We start from the raw sequence: 18,143 nt of genomic DNA on the forward strand, positions 1-18,143 counted from the left end.
TCAAACCATAACATACAGTTGGACACACGGTCCTGTATGAACCAACTATTTTTGTTGCAATCGTTGTCTCAATATAAAATATGAAAATGGTCAATTTTCCAAAAAGTGATCCAGTCGCACTTGAGCCAAGTCCACGTCGATCAATCATTGGCAGCAGTGCAGCATGAGGGGTGCCAGAATTCACAGGTCTGGAAAAGAGCTGCTGCTTCTGCTGCTACTGTCTCTGCTACGGTCCAGGTATTGAAGTGCATCCAGCAAAGAGGCCATAAATCAAGCTGGCTGCTGGCCTCCCTGGAAGGAGGTTTTCATAGGCTCTGCGCTGGCTTTTCATTGGGTCAAGTACATTAACCTGCAACCCTGCAGACTCCCTTCCTCCAGAGTCTGACATGAATTAAGCTGTCTTTGTGTCTCATGTTTGAGCCCTGAAACTAAATTTTAGGGTAAGAAAAAGTTTTTGCACTCCAGAATTGCAGATCTTCATTCTGGTCGCTTCCCAATAATTCTTATTCTAATTAGCCCACTTCTGAATCAAAGTGTGGGGCACTAGAGAGACACAAACGTGCGTACAGCGGCAATAAAAAGTCACATTTTGATAATATATTCCATTTACAACTCTGCACGATCTCAATTACGGGTCCAAACGTTTCGTTTAAAACACAAGCTCCTGGCTGAGTTCGGGCTCCAACGACAGACAGACAGACACATCAAAAAGGGAGCCAAAGCTCAGGCAACCCTTTGGATTGGACTGAGAGCAATGGATACAGAACACAGGGAGTAGGGAAATGTTATGAATATTCATTCCATCTGAGCCAAATCAGAACCAAAATGATGAAAAATTACACATTTTTGTGATTTCACATTCAGAGAAGAGGAAGACTGACATTTGCAAAAAACACTCCCTACATTACAGGATAAACTAAAATGAAATTCTACTCCTACTACTACTACTTGAAAGGGGGAACATGACAGAAAACATTTGAGAGCCACTGCTTTCATCATCCCTTTAGCATAGGGTAAAAAGCATGTGTATAATCATTTGAGATTCCACAATCCATAATCTAGTGAGTCTAGCCTTGAGCACTCCCTTTCGTATTTTCCCCCATTTATCACCCTGTTAGTGCTTCACAGACCGACTATCAGCTTGAGTGATACTACACAATTTAAGTGTTACCAAACAGAGATGGTGTTTAGTACGGAGGGGTGACAAGGGAATGAAGGAGGGAGGGGAGGGGAGGGGAGAGGAGGGGAGAGAAGAGAAGAGATGCGAAAATGCGTGTCCTTGACGGGAAACTGTTCACGTTGGACATTTTAAAGCGTTGACAATACATGGACTACATTTGTCTCACTTTAAATGAGACTTTTTTGTCTTTGAATAATAAGAACGTTGACATGCATGGATCAATTTAGTATCGTTTCATTCTAAAGCCGTTATTTAATGAAGCTACTTTAGAGAGTACGATGGCAATAAATGATGCTACAATTCAGCAGGCCAGATTATGCCACTCGTCTTGTTTCAAGTTAACCAAATAGAATAATAACTGGTGGAAATCTGTAAATGGTGTCGAGCAGCAAATATTTGCGCATCTGTTGGAGTGAAGCATAAAACATGATGGGTGGTGGATTTTTGTTGAAAATTATTCAAGGGGCATTTACACACACACACACACACACACACACACACACTTAGCGTGCATATATGATTGACATGTTCTTAAGCCCCTATCCCACTGAGCGGTGGTTGTCTTCTCATCCGAGTTTGGCTGCCTTGGAAAACACTCGCAATTGTTCAGCGCTCAGTGGGATGGGGGCTTTAGTCAAAGCAGCTGCCGTGTTTTCAGCCAGACTAAAGTGGCCGCACCGCATTCGGCACGTTCAGAATAAAGGCGCACAAATGAAGAGATGAAGTCTGTTTGAGGGATTCACTAACCCATGGCATTGAGCCATTTCTCCATTTTCAATTGGAAACAGAATGATGAGAGGATCAAGACTCTCACAGCGTGAAGCCAGACTAAGGCTTTGTGCACTCAGGACTGATTGCCAGTCCCCTTCCTTCAGCATATACAGTACGTAGTATATCTGCAAAAGGTGTGACTTTTCTTACCTGTGATGCACTATATACGTGATGATGGAGGCAAAGAGGCAGAGCAGCATGACCGCCGTGCAGGCATACACGACCGGGTGCAAAAACTCCGCTGGGTATGGGGGGAAAGACAGCACCTTCTTCAGATCCTGCGGAGGAGATTAAAAGAAAAAAAAATGGCAGTTTCATGACAAGTCATTCCAGCGGTTCAGTTAAATGAGAAATAATAATGAGCAAGTGTTGGTCTCCATCTTTAGAAAATTGCACCAAGAAAAGACGATGAAATGTAAATCTCACATTTGGAATTCTCAACTCAAACTTTAAAAAAGCAAATACGGTTGTAACAAAAAGTTGTATACAAGAACATCAAACAAAGAAGCCACGAGGACAAACAACCGTCCATTCAACCTACCGCCAAGGTGTTTACATATTGCATTTTTGGGAGCCAGATTGCAACGCAAAATTCAAAGAAGTGTTGTTATAGGCAGTGCTCATTAAGTATTATCAGCACAGCGCCGTTGGGATCTTACTCAACATGATAATAAATAACGTTATGAGCTTCATATAATATCTGTTGAATGAAAATGATAGTTTCCATCCCGATGGCGCGATAGAAAAGCAAATATTGGACGCTGGACTATTGAATGGTGATATCTACAAACAATTTTACAAATAAGTCTGTGCTTGCTTAGATCAAGCAAGTACGTGACAGTATTGGGTCCTAACACACAGGCTGGAGAGGGGATATGACACCCAACACTGATGTTTGGATTTCATGATGCAAAATGAAGGACTCTATACATCATATCCATAGCACGGTCAGCTCAGTTGGCAGCCAGCCAGCCAGCCAGCCAGCCAGCCCTATGACACAGATCCATTTCCCAAACGTAATGTGCATACAGTCTACACTATCTAATAGCATTGTTATCGGTCGGTGACTGATGAAGACATGACCTTGAAATGAACAAGGCTGCAAGATAGTACAGGGTGAAGGCTTTTTGGCCAGGGCAGCGGCAAACATAGAACAGCCAAAATAGTCAATCCCAGTAACATCACTGGGTCTGATGATGGCTTGGAGCCAAAAGAAAACAAAATGCCAAAGACAATTTACTGCTTGGTCATGGTAGGATGATCCCGTTTTTGGGATCCTGACTTTGAAATGACCAGACATCAGCCATTGGAATCTTGAATCAGCCTTTGGATGAAAAACTGCAACTACTAAAACATTAAAAATGACATTGTCAATAGTCTCCAAAGAAAACTCATTCATCTCCTGGAATTGCTAGAATGGAAAAATACAAACAATCCAAAAAGAAATACGAAGAAATCCTGTTTTTACAACGGATCGTCAAAATAAAATTGCACTGCAAATAATTTCATTTGAGCACCGAGATCTTCGATGGCACAACAATGTGCTGTACTTTCATTTGAGAGCTCATGACAGAGCAAATGGGGTTCCAAAATATCAAACAGCTTCAACCAGTTTGTTAATTAATGTTTAACAAGCAAATATGGTGTTTGTATTTACCCTCAGAGCGATGTCATAGAAGGACAATAAAAATTGGTTAATTACAATTATAATGATGTGCAATGATGTTGATGGAAAACAAAAGCCCACGGCATCAGCAAGACAATGTGTTGAAATGGAGCTTTTCATTTAAAGGATGCGCTTGAAATAGCATCCGTTTATTGGGGAGTCAAGGATTTCGGAATCAGACCAATCCATCCTGCCGTTATTTATATATTATTTTTTGGGAAAAAGAGCACATGGGGCGAGGTGTATTTTGTACTTGTATTTGGTCGACTGGTAGTGAGCAGGTCCCAGCCAGGCGTGAAGTAGACTATACGCGCATCCAGCTCCTTCTTCAACGAAAAAGCATGTGAATTATTACTGAGTGAGCCGCTGAAGGAGTGAAGGAGCTCATCTATCTTGTAGTATGGGTAAAAGAAGAAGAAAAGATCTGTGTCACATCACAATGAATACCAGGGCTGTTCCTTCTGCTTGTACAAAGTAGAGAAGAATGAAGCAAAGTAAAATAAAGACAATTCCCAATCTGATACAAATGGTTCCCCAGCATTAGCTGGTGATTGAAATCAGCGGCGGCTTGTCAATAGTAGGGGCTAATGGGTCACCCTCCCTCCCCTTGTGGGGTTTGCATGTTCTCTGGGTGCCTCCGGGTACGTTCCAAAAACATGCACGGTTGGTAGCTGGGAGAGGCTCAAGCATGCCCGCGACCTTCATGATGTCAAATTCTTGGAAATGGAATAAACAGCGCCTCTGCTGCTCGGAGTCACATACGTAGTGCACATTTTCCCGCAACTCCCCAAGCCTTTTTATCTATCCACAGCATGTTTTGTGGGACTGCTTCAAAAGCCCTTCAAGACATGGTAGCAGCCCCGTGGACTCTTGCCAAATGGAAGTGAAGAGACTTGCATCATCACCCTTGCAACACTATGAATCAGTTGTGACTGAAGCCCCAGAAGCAGGGGAGGTAAACATGAACAGCAGGACACCCCATTCACGCATACGTACACACATAGCGTACAGTCAGGATTTACTACCAGCCCAGTAGGAGATCTTAATACTTTTAGAGCTTGTTGATCCTTCCTATTTTCAGCGGCAAAGTAGGCGAGAGCCACCTTGTTCAAATTAAGTCACTAACCCACTGCGTCGTGCAACGATATAGGATGTCCGTTTTAATTTCAGGGAAGTAGATCAACATCAATTCCATGTTGCGAGAACAAACATGACTTCACCGAGATCTCGGATGGAAGAGCAGAGAAGGTTCAGAAGCAATCACATCGTATACTACGTATTAAGCATAGGCAGTACAAGGCAGCACAAAGGACAGTTCTACAGATATGGTGGATTCATTCAAGTGATTTGGTTTGACCAAATGTTCCGCTTTCAATGTCCCGTGTAACAGATTGTAAAGTTGAAAGCCCCCTTGCTGACCCAGCTGTCACAATGAAAGATGGACCAGCCACTGGGGCAGCTCAAATGTGTTGCACAGCCAATCGGATGTCAACTAAGGACAGGAAGCGCCAGCTCCAGGAAATGCATTTCCTCCAGGCCCACAATTATATTACATCACTATACGGGGCCCACTTCATTACTTTGCTTCCACAGCAATGTGACCAGCCCTTTGACAGCACAATTCATTAGACCCATTAGCATACAATGCCTGCCGTTTAGCCTGTTCTGGATTAGCACTGACATGTTACATCTGAACACGACTCTACTGTCCTTACGCAGCTAAACAGGTGCCTGATCCCATGCTACCACTTTAATGCATCATCTCCCCTCCCCTCCCCTTTCCAAAATCAGATTATAAAAGTCAATTAAACTTGATCTCATGCGTAATCTGGGCGCTCGGGCACAGTGGTACGAGGTTCAGGTCTGCGCAAGTAAATGGCGCTGAGAGCTTGCAGGCCACGTTTCTCGCTTGAGCCTCTGGGTTCTGATTATGCGCTGGACAATCCGTTCAACCTCCCAGTAAATAATCAGCAGGTATACTTGCAAATTTGATAACCTTTGCATACGATTGAAGACATCGAAATTGCCGACGCAGTGCAGAATGTCATCATCGACTTTGCGCTCTGCTCTGTTGTAATGAGCGAGTGGAAGAATGCGCACAAATGTAGATTAGAAGGCGGAAATAAAGAGAGAGAAGAAAACAAATTAAAATCCTCTGGCAAACAGCCTGCAGGCTTGCGGCGGGCGCCGTATTTTATCATCCTTGAGTGGCCCCGTGAACACTGGAACGGAACCAGCCTAAGTGTGCAAATCAAACTCACTCTGGCTTGCCCACACCCCACAGGATAACAGAGTGTGACAGAACACTGGTGAGACAGAACTTCCTGACTTAACAACAGACTGAAAAATGGCCATGCACCACTAATGCGCTTTATTAATGATTCAGCGGCACCTTGCGGCTGTCACTCAGCTCGCAGCTCGGAGATACATTCAGGCATGAAATCACCAGCGCCTGGACGCAACGTCCCGTGCAAGAGTATGGAAGGGATCATCGAGGGGCTGTTGTTTCATTAGCATTCCGATCTGAAGTGTTTTCACCTTAAGGCCATCCAAACACTTGCTTCGATCTAAAATGTACAATCAATTCAAGGAGGAGCACAGCCATGTACGTATTTCGCTCGCAGTCCTCCTGTTCCAAATAATTATGACCATAATAAAGAATAGAACTACAAAATACGATCAGAACCTAAAAGTTGATTGCACCATCAGCGTCTGTCTCAGTAAAACGGAATGCGTATTGTGTATTTTTAATACTTTTGCGTATTGAACTCTTTGCAAGCAAAAGTTGTCGGTGGCCTCAGGATGACTACATCCTGTACTACGCAAACCATATTCTCACTCAACACATGGTGAGTATTCAAACGTGCAACTCTGATACAAACTTGGCTATCCAGGATTTACAATCTTGATACATTGACTTGACTTGAAGAAGTGCTGCACTTGGGAATGTTCTCTTTAATGAAGCCAATGAACAGTATCTGAATCAATCATTGTATTTTAGCCTACACCCATTTACATGGGATTCTCTGACATATCTGAAAACTCTCAAGGAAAGTGCAAGTGTTTGGCTATTTCATACAGTCACACAGGTTGATTTGGGGAAACACACATTTCTATTCATAGCCACTGCGCTGCCTCAAATCAGAATGAAATAAAATATATTGGACTGGATTGGAGATTTACAATCAACAACATTGATGTTGGGTTTGTCAATCAATGAAAATAAAATGCAGCTATGGGTTCTTTTTTAATCATTAAAATGGTGATTGCAGATGAGCAAATATATTCAATATTTGAGCTGACTAACAAGCAAGGAGATCGAAAGAGTGAAAATAGAAAGGAAAGCGCATGCGGGAAGCGTCTTGGATGCAGTGTTCACACCCTGTTCTCAGCTTGCAGAGACAGCTTGCATTGCTCCATATTTTTTCTCTTGCCAGATGATACATTGGACACATTTCTTCAACACAATAAATGAAAAATAGGACAGAACGTTTTGAATTCTGCTCTGATACTGTTTACGGACATGGTGACAGGACGGATGGAGTCAAAGTGGAGCAGAGAAACAGCATGCGGGTAGGCAGAGAGGCAGGCAGGCAGGCAGGCAGGCAGGGAGGCAGGCAGAGAGGCAGGCAGAGAGGCAGGCAGGCAGGCAGGCAGCATCTCCAACAATACATTAGACTGTGGCAGCGGCAATGATCTTGGAGGATAAACGAGGCTGCCTCTGTGGCGCTTAATAGCGTAACAGAGCTCACGTGCATCTGTTGCCTGCCATCATTTTCATGTGTGCTCTCTCCGGCTGTGACCTTTTAATGGTCTTTCGACAGTGCTGGCTGACTGCGCAATGTTGGACATTGGAGAGCTCCACTGTAGAAATCACCATGCAAACTAAACATTGCCCTGTGCAGAAGTGCAAGAGGAGCTGGCCACTTTGTGATGGTCAGGGTTTAATGATGATTATTATTTCATAACATGGGGAATTATCCATTCAACGTTATTATTATCAACCAGTCATTGGTGGATTTCTGGAGTTGGAAAGTACGAAAGCAGAGCAAAACCTTGCGAGTGGTGAATATATCTTTTTTCAAGATAATACGTGATCATTTACCTTAAATATTTTCCCATATAATCCAAAAGCCACATTTTTCTAATATCCCTCTGGGACAAAGAATGGACGGTGGGTGGTCCGGATGCACTAAAAGGGATATACGTTTGCAAAGAGGATATGAAAAATGCCATAACAAATACATTTTATGACAGGGGGGGTGGCGTGATAGAAAGTAAAAATAGTAAAAAGATACCATGGGGTGAGGAGACAAGATAATCATTACCCCTTCAGCCCTGGAAGCAATTCTGCCCTTCCCTCCCTCCCTCCCTCCCTCACCTCCCCAGCACAATGCAATTTGACCCGATTTTTCATTACGGATTGTTTACGATGGTCACAGCTCAGACACATTTCTCCTCTGACAGATGTGCTATCTGTAGCACTTAGCCTTAAGTGGACACAAAAACGCCTTTGCCAGCAATTTACATGTTTGCATCTCATTCTGGCCGCAAAATCACGACCAATGTGCATTTTCCATCTATTTCGGAACCCTTTATCCAATATTCACACAACACACACGTTCACCAGTGGGATGAGCAGTATTACTGCCTCCGTTGAAGGGAATGAGTCATCTCCCATTTTTTGTTTATAAATTAGGAATTTAAAAAGCAAAGTGAGCCTTTATCTGATATTATAGGATGTGTTTATTTGTTAGGAAACAAGTTCCAACTGCAATTTATTTCCCTCAAGTTTGCTTTGCCTTGACCCTGCTTAGAATAAAGTCTTCTGGGTTAAGGCATTTCTTTGACCATTTTATGCATAAATTATATGTCGAAATCGATCTGCGATGTACTTTTAGATTTCATCTATGCAGTCTGTCATTTGCATGCTTTACCCTTTAAAAGTGGAAGATGTGCAATGTTGTGATGTAGGATGGTGACTCATTATTCAAGTACGTAGGTGCCCTTTTCGGGCTTGCTACACACCCCCACTCGATTCGGAGAAGTTGAGGAATCAAACTGCTTCAATATCTTTTGGGAAATATCATTTGTGTTTATTTTTTCCCTCCATAAAAGAGCAATATGCAAATGGCAGCTTTTTGGCCAAGGCTAAGGCATGGAATGGGATGAGAGGCTTAAAGATGCACTGCAGCAGTATGACAACAGATACCCAGTTAAACGCTAAGTCAAGTCAAATTTAATGACACGGCTTGAAGGTCTGAGAGACTTTTGCAGCCTAAATTCAACATCAAGGGAATGGTCATGTGAGCATAAACATCCCAAAAATATAAGGGTGAATTGAAATCAAATCATTTCACAGCATGATGACCCTTTCCATCCTTAAGAAGAAACAAACCAAGACGGTTACACTTGTACCTTGCTGCAATCAATTTTATATTCAAATGGATAATTTCAATTATTTTCCTAGCATTGTTTAGTCCTTTCGTTTATTATGTTCAGCGACCAACCTCGAAGCCCAATTAGTGATTTATCGTGTCGCTAACTCATAAGACAAGATCAGACAATCAAAAGTAATCGCCTCTAATCCTCCTTAAATGACACTGCACAGCTAATTGACATTGTGTTAGTCAACAAATCTCACCAGAATTGCAAAACCAATAAAGCAACCAATCCAATTATTTTTCCCCCCCATGTTTCCCATTGCTTATTTAAATCCGATGCCACTTTGGGTATGTGGATTGACTTGGGATAAGATTAAAAAAAAATGTTCTTCCACCCAAATTAGTTACACATACTGGATGTTTGAATCTCAGTACTTAAAAAACAAAAATATTTATATATCATCTATTTGGCACACTTTTTATTCCAGATTACTTTCCTTATCCAACCCAATCTTTTTTTTTTTTTTACACACTGGTGGGAATCCATTACATATGAAAACGCAGTAGCAGTATTGGCAATACAGCACATCCATACATCACTCGTGTTGAGGGAGACAGAGCCAGAGCCAGAGCCAGAGCCGGAGCCTTGAGGGTGACTTCAGGCAAAGCCAGATTACATCCTGGACTGGTCACAAGTCAATTATAGAGCCCTGCACAGTATTCAACAGTAAAATGGAAGAAATTTGTAAACAGGTCTCAGTTCTGATCAGAGGCGTGGTCAAGCACGCTTAATAATTATGACCTACTAACATCTATTATGACCTACGAACAATCTAATTGTGACAAAATTTGCTAAATGACATTGGACACATTTTGAATGAGTGTATATTTACTGTAACAAGCTGGTGTTTACAATATGTACTCATCTTGTGGAGATCACTGTCTAAGCCCTCTGACAAAAAAAATTCAAAGAGCTTTCAACAGTTCTTGCTAAAAGATGCGCCTGCCACATTATCATCCCCTCTTAAAATGATGCAACCCTCATCTCTATTGTCCTTATCTTCCTCGCAGGAGTGCACATTGCATCAATAGCTGCCCCTAATTAAAAGCCCAGCAACCAGTCACAGCTCTTCAACCCTGAGACTGGATTCAAAAAGACAACTGCAGGCCTTGTCTGCACTCTGCCTCTCTAAGAATGATTTCTTATCAAGCCACTTGCAGGTTGAATGCCAAGGGTCATGCTGATTACGATTGGCTGTGTTAGAAAAGTCCGCCATGTACCGGATAATAATGCTTTCCAAGTCTACTATGGAAATGAGAGTCACCTTTATCCCTCTCTGCCATTTTTGTTTTTTTAAGCAGGAATCACAATGATACAGTGTACAGCGGTGACGGGCCAGAATGTATGAAATAAGATAGAAGTGGCATGATTGGACTGGCTCAACAGAGAGTGGCGGAATGGGGTACTCACTCCAACTCCGTTGCTCTTGATTGCATTGTGCAAACCAATAACTACATCACACACATACAGTCAACCAATTAACTTTCAGTGACAAAAACTCAGACGGAGACACGGGGGGAAGGCAATTTACACAGTATGTGCTCATTTTTAACAGTCTTTCTCTCGGGCTCGATGGCAGGTGGTACATGTAGTGTCGCTACCTTCTTAACTACATTTCTCAGTAGTGCGGTCGTAGAGAAGCCTTTTTTTTTTTTTTAAACATCAAATAGCTTTTCAGAAGTGAAGCTATTTCCGGAACCCCATTGCGATAGTACGGTTGATTTCACAGTTGATACATTTTTTTTTTTAAGCCAGTCAAAACCTTAAATGCCTCTATGATTTATGTCACGTATATTTAAAGTTAAAAGTTAAAGTCCCAATGTGTTTGTTAACGCAACTGCCAACTAAGCTACTCAATAAAGATGAAAAACTAAAATGTGTGCTTGGAACCTTGTCTCTTCCGCTACCCCAAAATGCTCATTATTGCCGTCTGTCACTCAGAGCTCTAATGAATTCAATGACATTGGAAAAATGTCAGGTAGCGTCATTAAAACTGCAGAAAGAGAAGACTTTTTTTTTTTGCCCAAGTTGAGACCTCAATAAATAAATAAATACATAAATAAATACGATTCAGACGCAACGTAGTATCCCCGAAGTCAAGTGTACTTGTCACATCTAAAATTGGCAAACGGCTACAAGTGAGAATGTTAATAGGTAAAATATGAAGTCAAATTGACTTTCATAACATTGTGTTGACCAAAGACATTTTATATTAGGAATGGTCTCTCTACAACCACACCTGGCACTTTTTTCCCCCATTATTTATAATTAGTGTCAAACAGTTGACACAAATTTACATTTGTGTCACAAACAATAAGGAGCACCACTGCACTCTTCCATCAGACTCCCAGTGGAGTAGACATAATTGGAATGGCAATTACTTACTGCAATGACTACCTATACCATCATAAAACTCATGTATGATGAGACAAGTGCATATCTGTAATCAAACAATATCAAAAAGCTATGATACATTTGTCTCTTCTAAACTGATTACTCGGGGGAAAAAAAAAAAAAAAAAAACCACCCCTATGTAGTTATTGGCAAGCGATCGTCTGTGTTGGAAGAATTGTGGAGATGGAGGTGGGTGGCTGGATGCCCTTTCACACTCAAACACAGCTGCAGGCGACAATTGGAGATAAATGAGCCACAGCCAGAGTATGTGCAGTACAGTATGTTGATGTGACTTAACACACAGTTGAAGCTGATTGGTGGATGCTTATGTCAGAGGCTGAATGGCTGCCTACTCACATTGGGAACAATTGCGAGCCAGAGCGCGGCATAATAGTGCCAACGCTTAGCCGCAATGCCAAAACACGGTGAATTACTGATTACCCATGTCCTGTACAAAGTCTTTTCTTTTCAGTCAGCAGAATATATAATTTAATTTTACGGTATACAAAGAGACTCATTCAACGACTAAAATACTAAAAAGAATCAATTGTAGCCACGCGGGGGTTTGCTATATATATATATATATTTTTTTTTTTTTGTCTTCAGCCTGGGCTTTATTACCTTTGCCAAGTCCCAAAGTGTGAGGTATGGCTTTGATGGCTATTGGTCTTGTTTACACGCTATAGCAATTGTCTATAAAATGAAGACAGTTGCTATGGAACAGAATCCGCCCCAGAATCCAAACAAGATGTGTTCTTGAACCTATGTCATCCTTCTGTGCAGGACCAAGATCTCTTTTATAACGTGGGAGGAAGCCAAAATTGCGTGTGCGCCTCAAGGTAATTCCTTGACGTGCACTGCCTCACTCTTGCCGATTGCCACACATTATTTGCAAGCGCAAATACACTGCTGCCATCTTTCAACCTTCCTGCAGCTTTGGCTTTTTTCTTTTCAAGGTTGACGTGTATCTCTAATACGCTTGACTAATTTTACTACAAGGAGGCAGATTTATGATAGGATATCATGACCAAGTTGAAACTAAATGTACATGCATGGAATATTTGGTTGCACGAGCTAAACCACAGCTGTATTAAACCAAATCTCATCATACACATTGCTTCCATACTCTATTTTAACAGAGTAAATATTTTTGGGGTTGCTTCTATATTTCTTGACGTTCACTCAGTGCTACAAGACATGATTATCAAACTCTCAATTTGTCATAAGAAATTCAAGATTTAACACTACACAAGGATGGTGGTACACAATTTTGAGGCTGTTTGAATCATCCTCAACAAGTGAGTGTGGATTTTTCAAAGAAGGCGGTTGGCCTCAAATGTAGTCGTTGCATTCGCTGACTGCGTTCAGTTTAGTAGGCAAATAAGACTCGGCGCGCTTCGCCAAAGATACCAATAAAACTAGAAATATAAGTAGGTCTCATTGTAAACTACAATATATATACTGCGGGGGTACGACCTGGCTCTTGCTTAGTACCCACAAACAGGATTTTTGTTAGAACGGGACATTTTTAATTGCTGTCGAATCTATGACCTTGCAACGCTGCTCACCGAAAGTAGTTGCTGACAGTCAGCCACTCGTAAAAACATCCCCATACATTGTGCCGTCCTCTGAACAGCTGTGTTCAGCCGAGTCGCTCGCTGTCTGCTGGGCTTTGTGAGCCTCAGGATCCTTGGAAGACATTTCATATGATTCTATGAAAATGATTTAGGGAAGGCTCCTGATTTCTCATCAAGCATGATTGTGCCGCAGTTTACAAAGCCACTCCATAACACATATTTGGGTGTGTGAAAAAAACGTGACTGTCCTGAGACCCATCAAACATTTTCAGGAATAAGACATCCCAGAGGAGTCATCAACACAAGAGGAACGTCATGACTTTTTTCCTGGAACTATATCCACCCCATGAAAGGACATTCTTGTCTTCATATTTATGATTGAAGAGCAGTTGTTGAAGCTGGCATATTCAAGACGTTGCATTACTTACAGCAATTTACTAATTAACATGACTGCGCTTCTCTGTGACCTTTTAAGCATACAGAAGCCACAGCAGATGTGTGTTTTGGTTGAGTGCGGGATACGTAGAAGCTCGTCACAATGATGGAGACAAATGACGAGGCTGCATTGCTGTAAACGCGTGAGTCAGCCCTCGCCGCAGACAGACAAGGCCGGCCATGCGAGATGGGGAAGGCGAGGGTAGGTAAGGTAGGGGGAGCCATAGGAGCTGTCCCCGGTCCTGAAACGTTCAACATTCAGAAGAGCTCTGCTCTCATTAGAATTCTGGGGGAGATGCATTTGGGCAAGCTGTCCTAACATAGCTGAGTGTTGAATAATTGGTGAGACTGTGTAACACATCACTAAGAAAAATTCCACCTAATTACACCCAGGAACAGACAAACAGATCTTAATGAGGTATTTAGAATGGAGAGTCGAGATCAGAATGTGGCCACTGTGTATTTATCTTTCTGATCACAAGTCCAAGAGAGTCTCAAAGAAGTACTTTGATTTCTCTCATAAAGCCTTAGTCAGTCACCAGGGACAATTGTATTGGGTTGTCAACTGATTTGTAGCCTCCATCTCGCACATAAACGCAGCATCACACACCTCCATAATGTGTGTGGCATTATTGGCAAAAACATGATAAGGCATCATGCATTTGATCCCCATAAGCTATTCTTGAAGGCGCAGAAAGTGATCCGGTTACGTTTAGAAAGTGATGTAACTGTTGTGTTTGTGCGATAAATCACTGCCGCACTTCTTATTGCCTTACTGTCACAGCAATGGAACTAATTTTACAGCAAGTTGACCTGATTTTCCTCAAGGAGCACTGCAGCAGTGAACAGAGTGGCATTATTTCCTTATAGACTCACTATTGGGTCATAAATGGCTTAATACGGACGACTCGGAGGGCAGCGGTCTTCCGAGGAAATGCTTGAAAGCGTGACATGACACAATTAAGCAACAGGTCTGGTGCTGGCGAAAGCCTTCCGAGCAAATATGTCCATGACAGAGATTGCGAAAAAGAAAAAGAATAGCAACATTTGATGTTAAAGCAAGGCAGCGTGATGTCACAGGTCTGTTAACAGGGGTCTTTTTCGCGGGCACTGCAGAGACCAGGCGGGTGTGGTGACTGCATTCACTGACGCGCAATCCCAAACGCAAACGCAAACGCAAAGGCTTCCTTCCTTCCAACAGAGCGTTGAGTTGCACAGCCACAATTGAAATCCCACATTTGCGACAGGACAGACGCGTGTCACTATTGAAGTTAACGTCGGTGATTAGAAGGCAGAAAAGGACAAACGTCGCGTTCTATCAATCGCGCTCCCTGCAGCCACCGGGTGGGTGCACGCTAAACGTGCGCCTTCTTCTCCAAGCCAGGTATTTGGGAGAAAAATGCACGCAATTACAAAATGACATCTGCTCGGATGTACTAACAGTTTAGTATTCTCCACGGACACCTGCACTCTCACATGCATCCACCCACCCACCCCCACACACCCACGAGCACCATCGCCACCCCGAGCACAGGCACACGCACACGCTGCCTGCATGGCCACACTTTGTCATTCCTATGCGGCGTTTTCCAGCCAGCCAGCCAGCCAGCCAGCCGGCCAGCCAGCTTCTTTCCAACAAGCTGAATCGAGCTCATAAAATATGCAGGTAAACGGCAACTTGGAAAGCAGCGACAAGCATTTCAAGCACACCATCCCTTTTCATGCTCCACTGAGAACTGACCTCCCAGTCTAACGAATCCCACTCTTCGGTAAACATCCGGAGGATTTCTTTTCATCCAAAAAAGAAAATAAAATAAGAATCAGAGCAGGTGCAAAAGCGGCTCTGTGCATGGAGCCACCCGGGCGAAGCGATTGCCACTTGCGCTTTGGTTATTATCCTTATGAAATCAGCGTGAAGAGGGGACGTCGACTGGAGGAGGCATCTCGCCGGCGTCCACATCAACTTGAGCGGCACAAATGAGCCATGCTAGGCTTCATAGTCCAACATTTTCTCTCGGCGCGATGCTTGCGACCAATTAAAACACCACTTGCGCTCCAAGGCGAATAGCTCCTGACAAGGCAGGCAGGCAGGCGCTCGCTCGCTCGCTCGCTCGCTCCTTCCTTCCTTCTCAGACCATCGCTTCTATTCTTATTCTCTTTATGGGAGGGGAAAAAGGAGCCCTTAAAAATAGGTTGCTTTTCTTCCCCCTCAAAGATATTCCTTATTTCGGAATTATCAAGAGCATTTGGCACATATGTCGACTACGCGGAATATTTAAAAAAAATTAATCCACGCATTTGACTAATCTGCGGAGAAATACACCAACAAAGGGAGCTTTTAAATGCCCCCTTCACCAAAGCTCTCACAACACGTGACTCCAGCTATCCTTTATTGGGAAACGATGTTTTCGACCCAGAACAGGCTGGAAGTGGGGGAGGCTGCGAACATGAATGACACTGCCATCTCATAGACTGACTACTCACCATGAGCACGGCAAAGTTATTAAGATGGGTGCAGTGAATGGTGGTCGTGTTTCCACCGGAGCCTGTTATGTGGCAGCCCTCTGCCCTCCAACCACCATGTCCATCCAGCAGGTCAAAGTCCCAATAGGCTGCGGTGGGCTCTACCCCCAGTGCGAAGTGCCTGAGTGCAATAGTGACGGAGTGCACGGCGCTCCCCAGGCTGCAGCCATCTGCGGGAAAACGAAAAGGGGGAAAAAAAGACAGGGAGAGAGAGAGGGGGGTGATGTATTCAGTATATAAAACCTAAAAGTCGATCAGTGCACTCGTTCAAAAAAAGAAAGAAAAGTGTGATCGTCGCATGCATGCATGCATACAAACAAACGCACGCATGACGCTGTTTCAAAAGTGCAATCCAGTGGTGCAAAATAAACAAGTCCCAGACACAGCTTGCGTAGTATTTATTTGGAAGGCGAAAATGTGACGCCATAACAAGACGGCATTGACATACCGGCACGATATATGGTCAAATGGATTTCCTCTTACCTAATTTGGCGAAAGCAACTGGTGTTGACACGCTCCTGCGCTTCCCATCGTCCGCGAGATTGGACGAATTCCCCGTGCACGGGAAGAGTTTGCCATTGCGGAATACGATGAACTGCAGCCTGCAAGTGGAGTTATCAACAGATTGCAAGGCAGAGGAGGAGGTGTGCGGAGCAGCCAGAGGTAAATGGATGGAGGCGACTGCCACGGAGTTCTGCGGATTCAACGTAAAACATCAACATTAAGTCAGCTCATTTGCCAAGGGACACGTGCAGGGGAAAAAAAAAAACTCACATCAAAAATAAATCAAGACAAATGGCTTTGTTATCCTCTATGGAAGAAACCATCAAACACAAGAGAGCAAGGCAGTGCGAATCCCTTTTGAAGCGTGCCTATTTGGTCAGACTCCCTGCCGCAGAGGTGGAAATGGTTCTTACCATTTCAGCTTGAGGGCACATCAGCACTGCCGTTTGATTTAAAGAGACAACTGGTCTGACTTGATCTTCTTTTCACATGTTGCCCCCCCCCCCCAAAAAAAAGAAAACTGGTGACACTGAGTGGTTTTGAGAGAAATACACACATGGAAGTGACATGAAAATGTATTTCATTGCATCTACATGTAAGGATGACTTACGATAAAGTATGACTTATGAGTTGTGACTATCAACACTTTTGATGATGGATGACAGAAATGTGGCAGCACCGAGTTAGTTGCGAGCAACACTGCCTCACTCCTAGGAGGTTCAGGGTTTGGATCTTGCCTCCAGCCTTCCTGTGAGGATATCGCGTGCCACTCTATGTCTTTTGCAGAGAAAGCGGCCTTCTCCCACATTCCAAAAATATCTATGTTAGTCTAGATGAAGACTAAATGACTTACAAGTGTGAATGGTGCCAGGGGTGTCGCTAGGTTTTGAATTAAAATTGAGTGTGTTAAACAAAACAAAAATGTCAAAATTGGCAAAATGAAATACTAAAACCTCTGGACATGCATGATTGTTGTTTTGTTTATGAAACTCATTTGCATTTGAATCTGCCTTATAGCCGCATTGACCCATTCGGAAAAGGCGATTGATTTTCATCCTGCCACACGGAAGAGTACAAAAGAGAGAACATCTTGGATATATGTGTGTTGTTTTCCAAACATCTTAAGACGGTGGTCTGTTTTCCACACTACGCTGAGTATCGAAATTTGGAAACGTGCTGAGGAGGAACTGAGCCTCTTTGGAGCTGGAAAGGCACTCAAAGAGGAGCCTCTTAGAGCCGTGAACCTCTGTCAGCTGACCCCAGGAGGAAACGTTTTCCAAGCAATCTTATCTTGTGTACTTGTCTTCGCATCTCTTTCTACATGATGCATCAAAAAGATTTACAAGGCAGTGAGTGCGATAGAAGCTGCAGATGCAACTCCCTGTGTAGACAACGCATTGTTTTCCTGAGCTCGAGCAAGAGTTCCTTAACCCTCTAACACCCGTCACACAAGTGGATAAACTGGCGTATCCTGATTTCTGTGCCGACGCAAGCCTCATTGTGCCCGTTTGAGGATTCTATTCATTTTGGTATGCCGTGGATGGATGGATGGATGGATGGATGGATGGATGGATGGATGGATGGATGGATGGATGGATGGATGGATGGATGGATGGATGGATGGATGGATGGATGGATGGATGGATGG

At 43.2% G+C, this 18,143-nt stretch overlaps 1 protein-coding gene across 3 annotated transcripts in view; it reads right to left on the reverse strand.

Moving 5' to 3' along the window:
- The window catches only part of adgra1b (adhesion G protein-coupled receptor A1b), a 68,005-nt gene that overhangs the window by 10,708 nt on the left and 39,154 nt on the right, over window positions 1-18,143 (reverse strand). For 2 of the 3 annotated variants that reach the window (XM_088385122.1, XM_088385123.1), the window contains exons 13-15: window positions 16,475-16,685; window positions 15,953-16,161; window positions 2,102-2,229 (exon numbers count right to left, since the gene is read on the reverse strand). In XM_088385122.1, coding sequence (XP_088241248.1) covers window positions 2,102-2,229; window positions 15,953-16,161; window positions 16,475-16,685 — 548 coding nt within the window. The remainder of the gene's footprint in view (window positions 1-2,101; window positions 2,230-15,952; window positions 16,162-16,474; window positions 16,686-18,143) is intronic. The other variant, XM_088385124.1, reaches the window with a different exon arrangement.

The sequence above is a fragment of the Syngnathus floridae genome, chromosome 9, assembly GCF_059516105.1.
Source record: "Syngnathus floridae isolate MCC-2025c chromosome 9, RoL_Sflo_1.0, whole genome shotgun sequence".
Lineage (NCBI taxonomy): Eukaryota > Metazoa > Chordata > Actinopteri > Syngnathiformes > Syngnathidae > Syngnathus > Syngnathus floridae.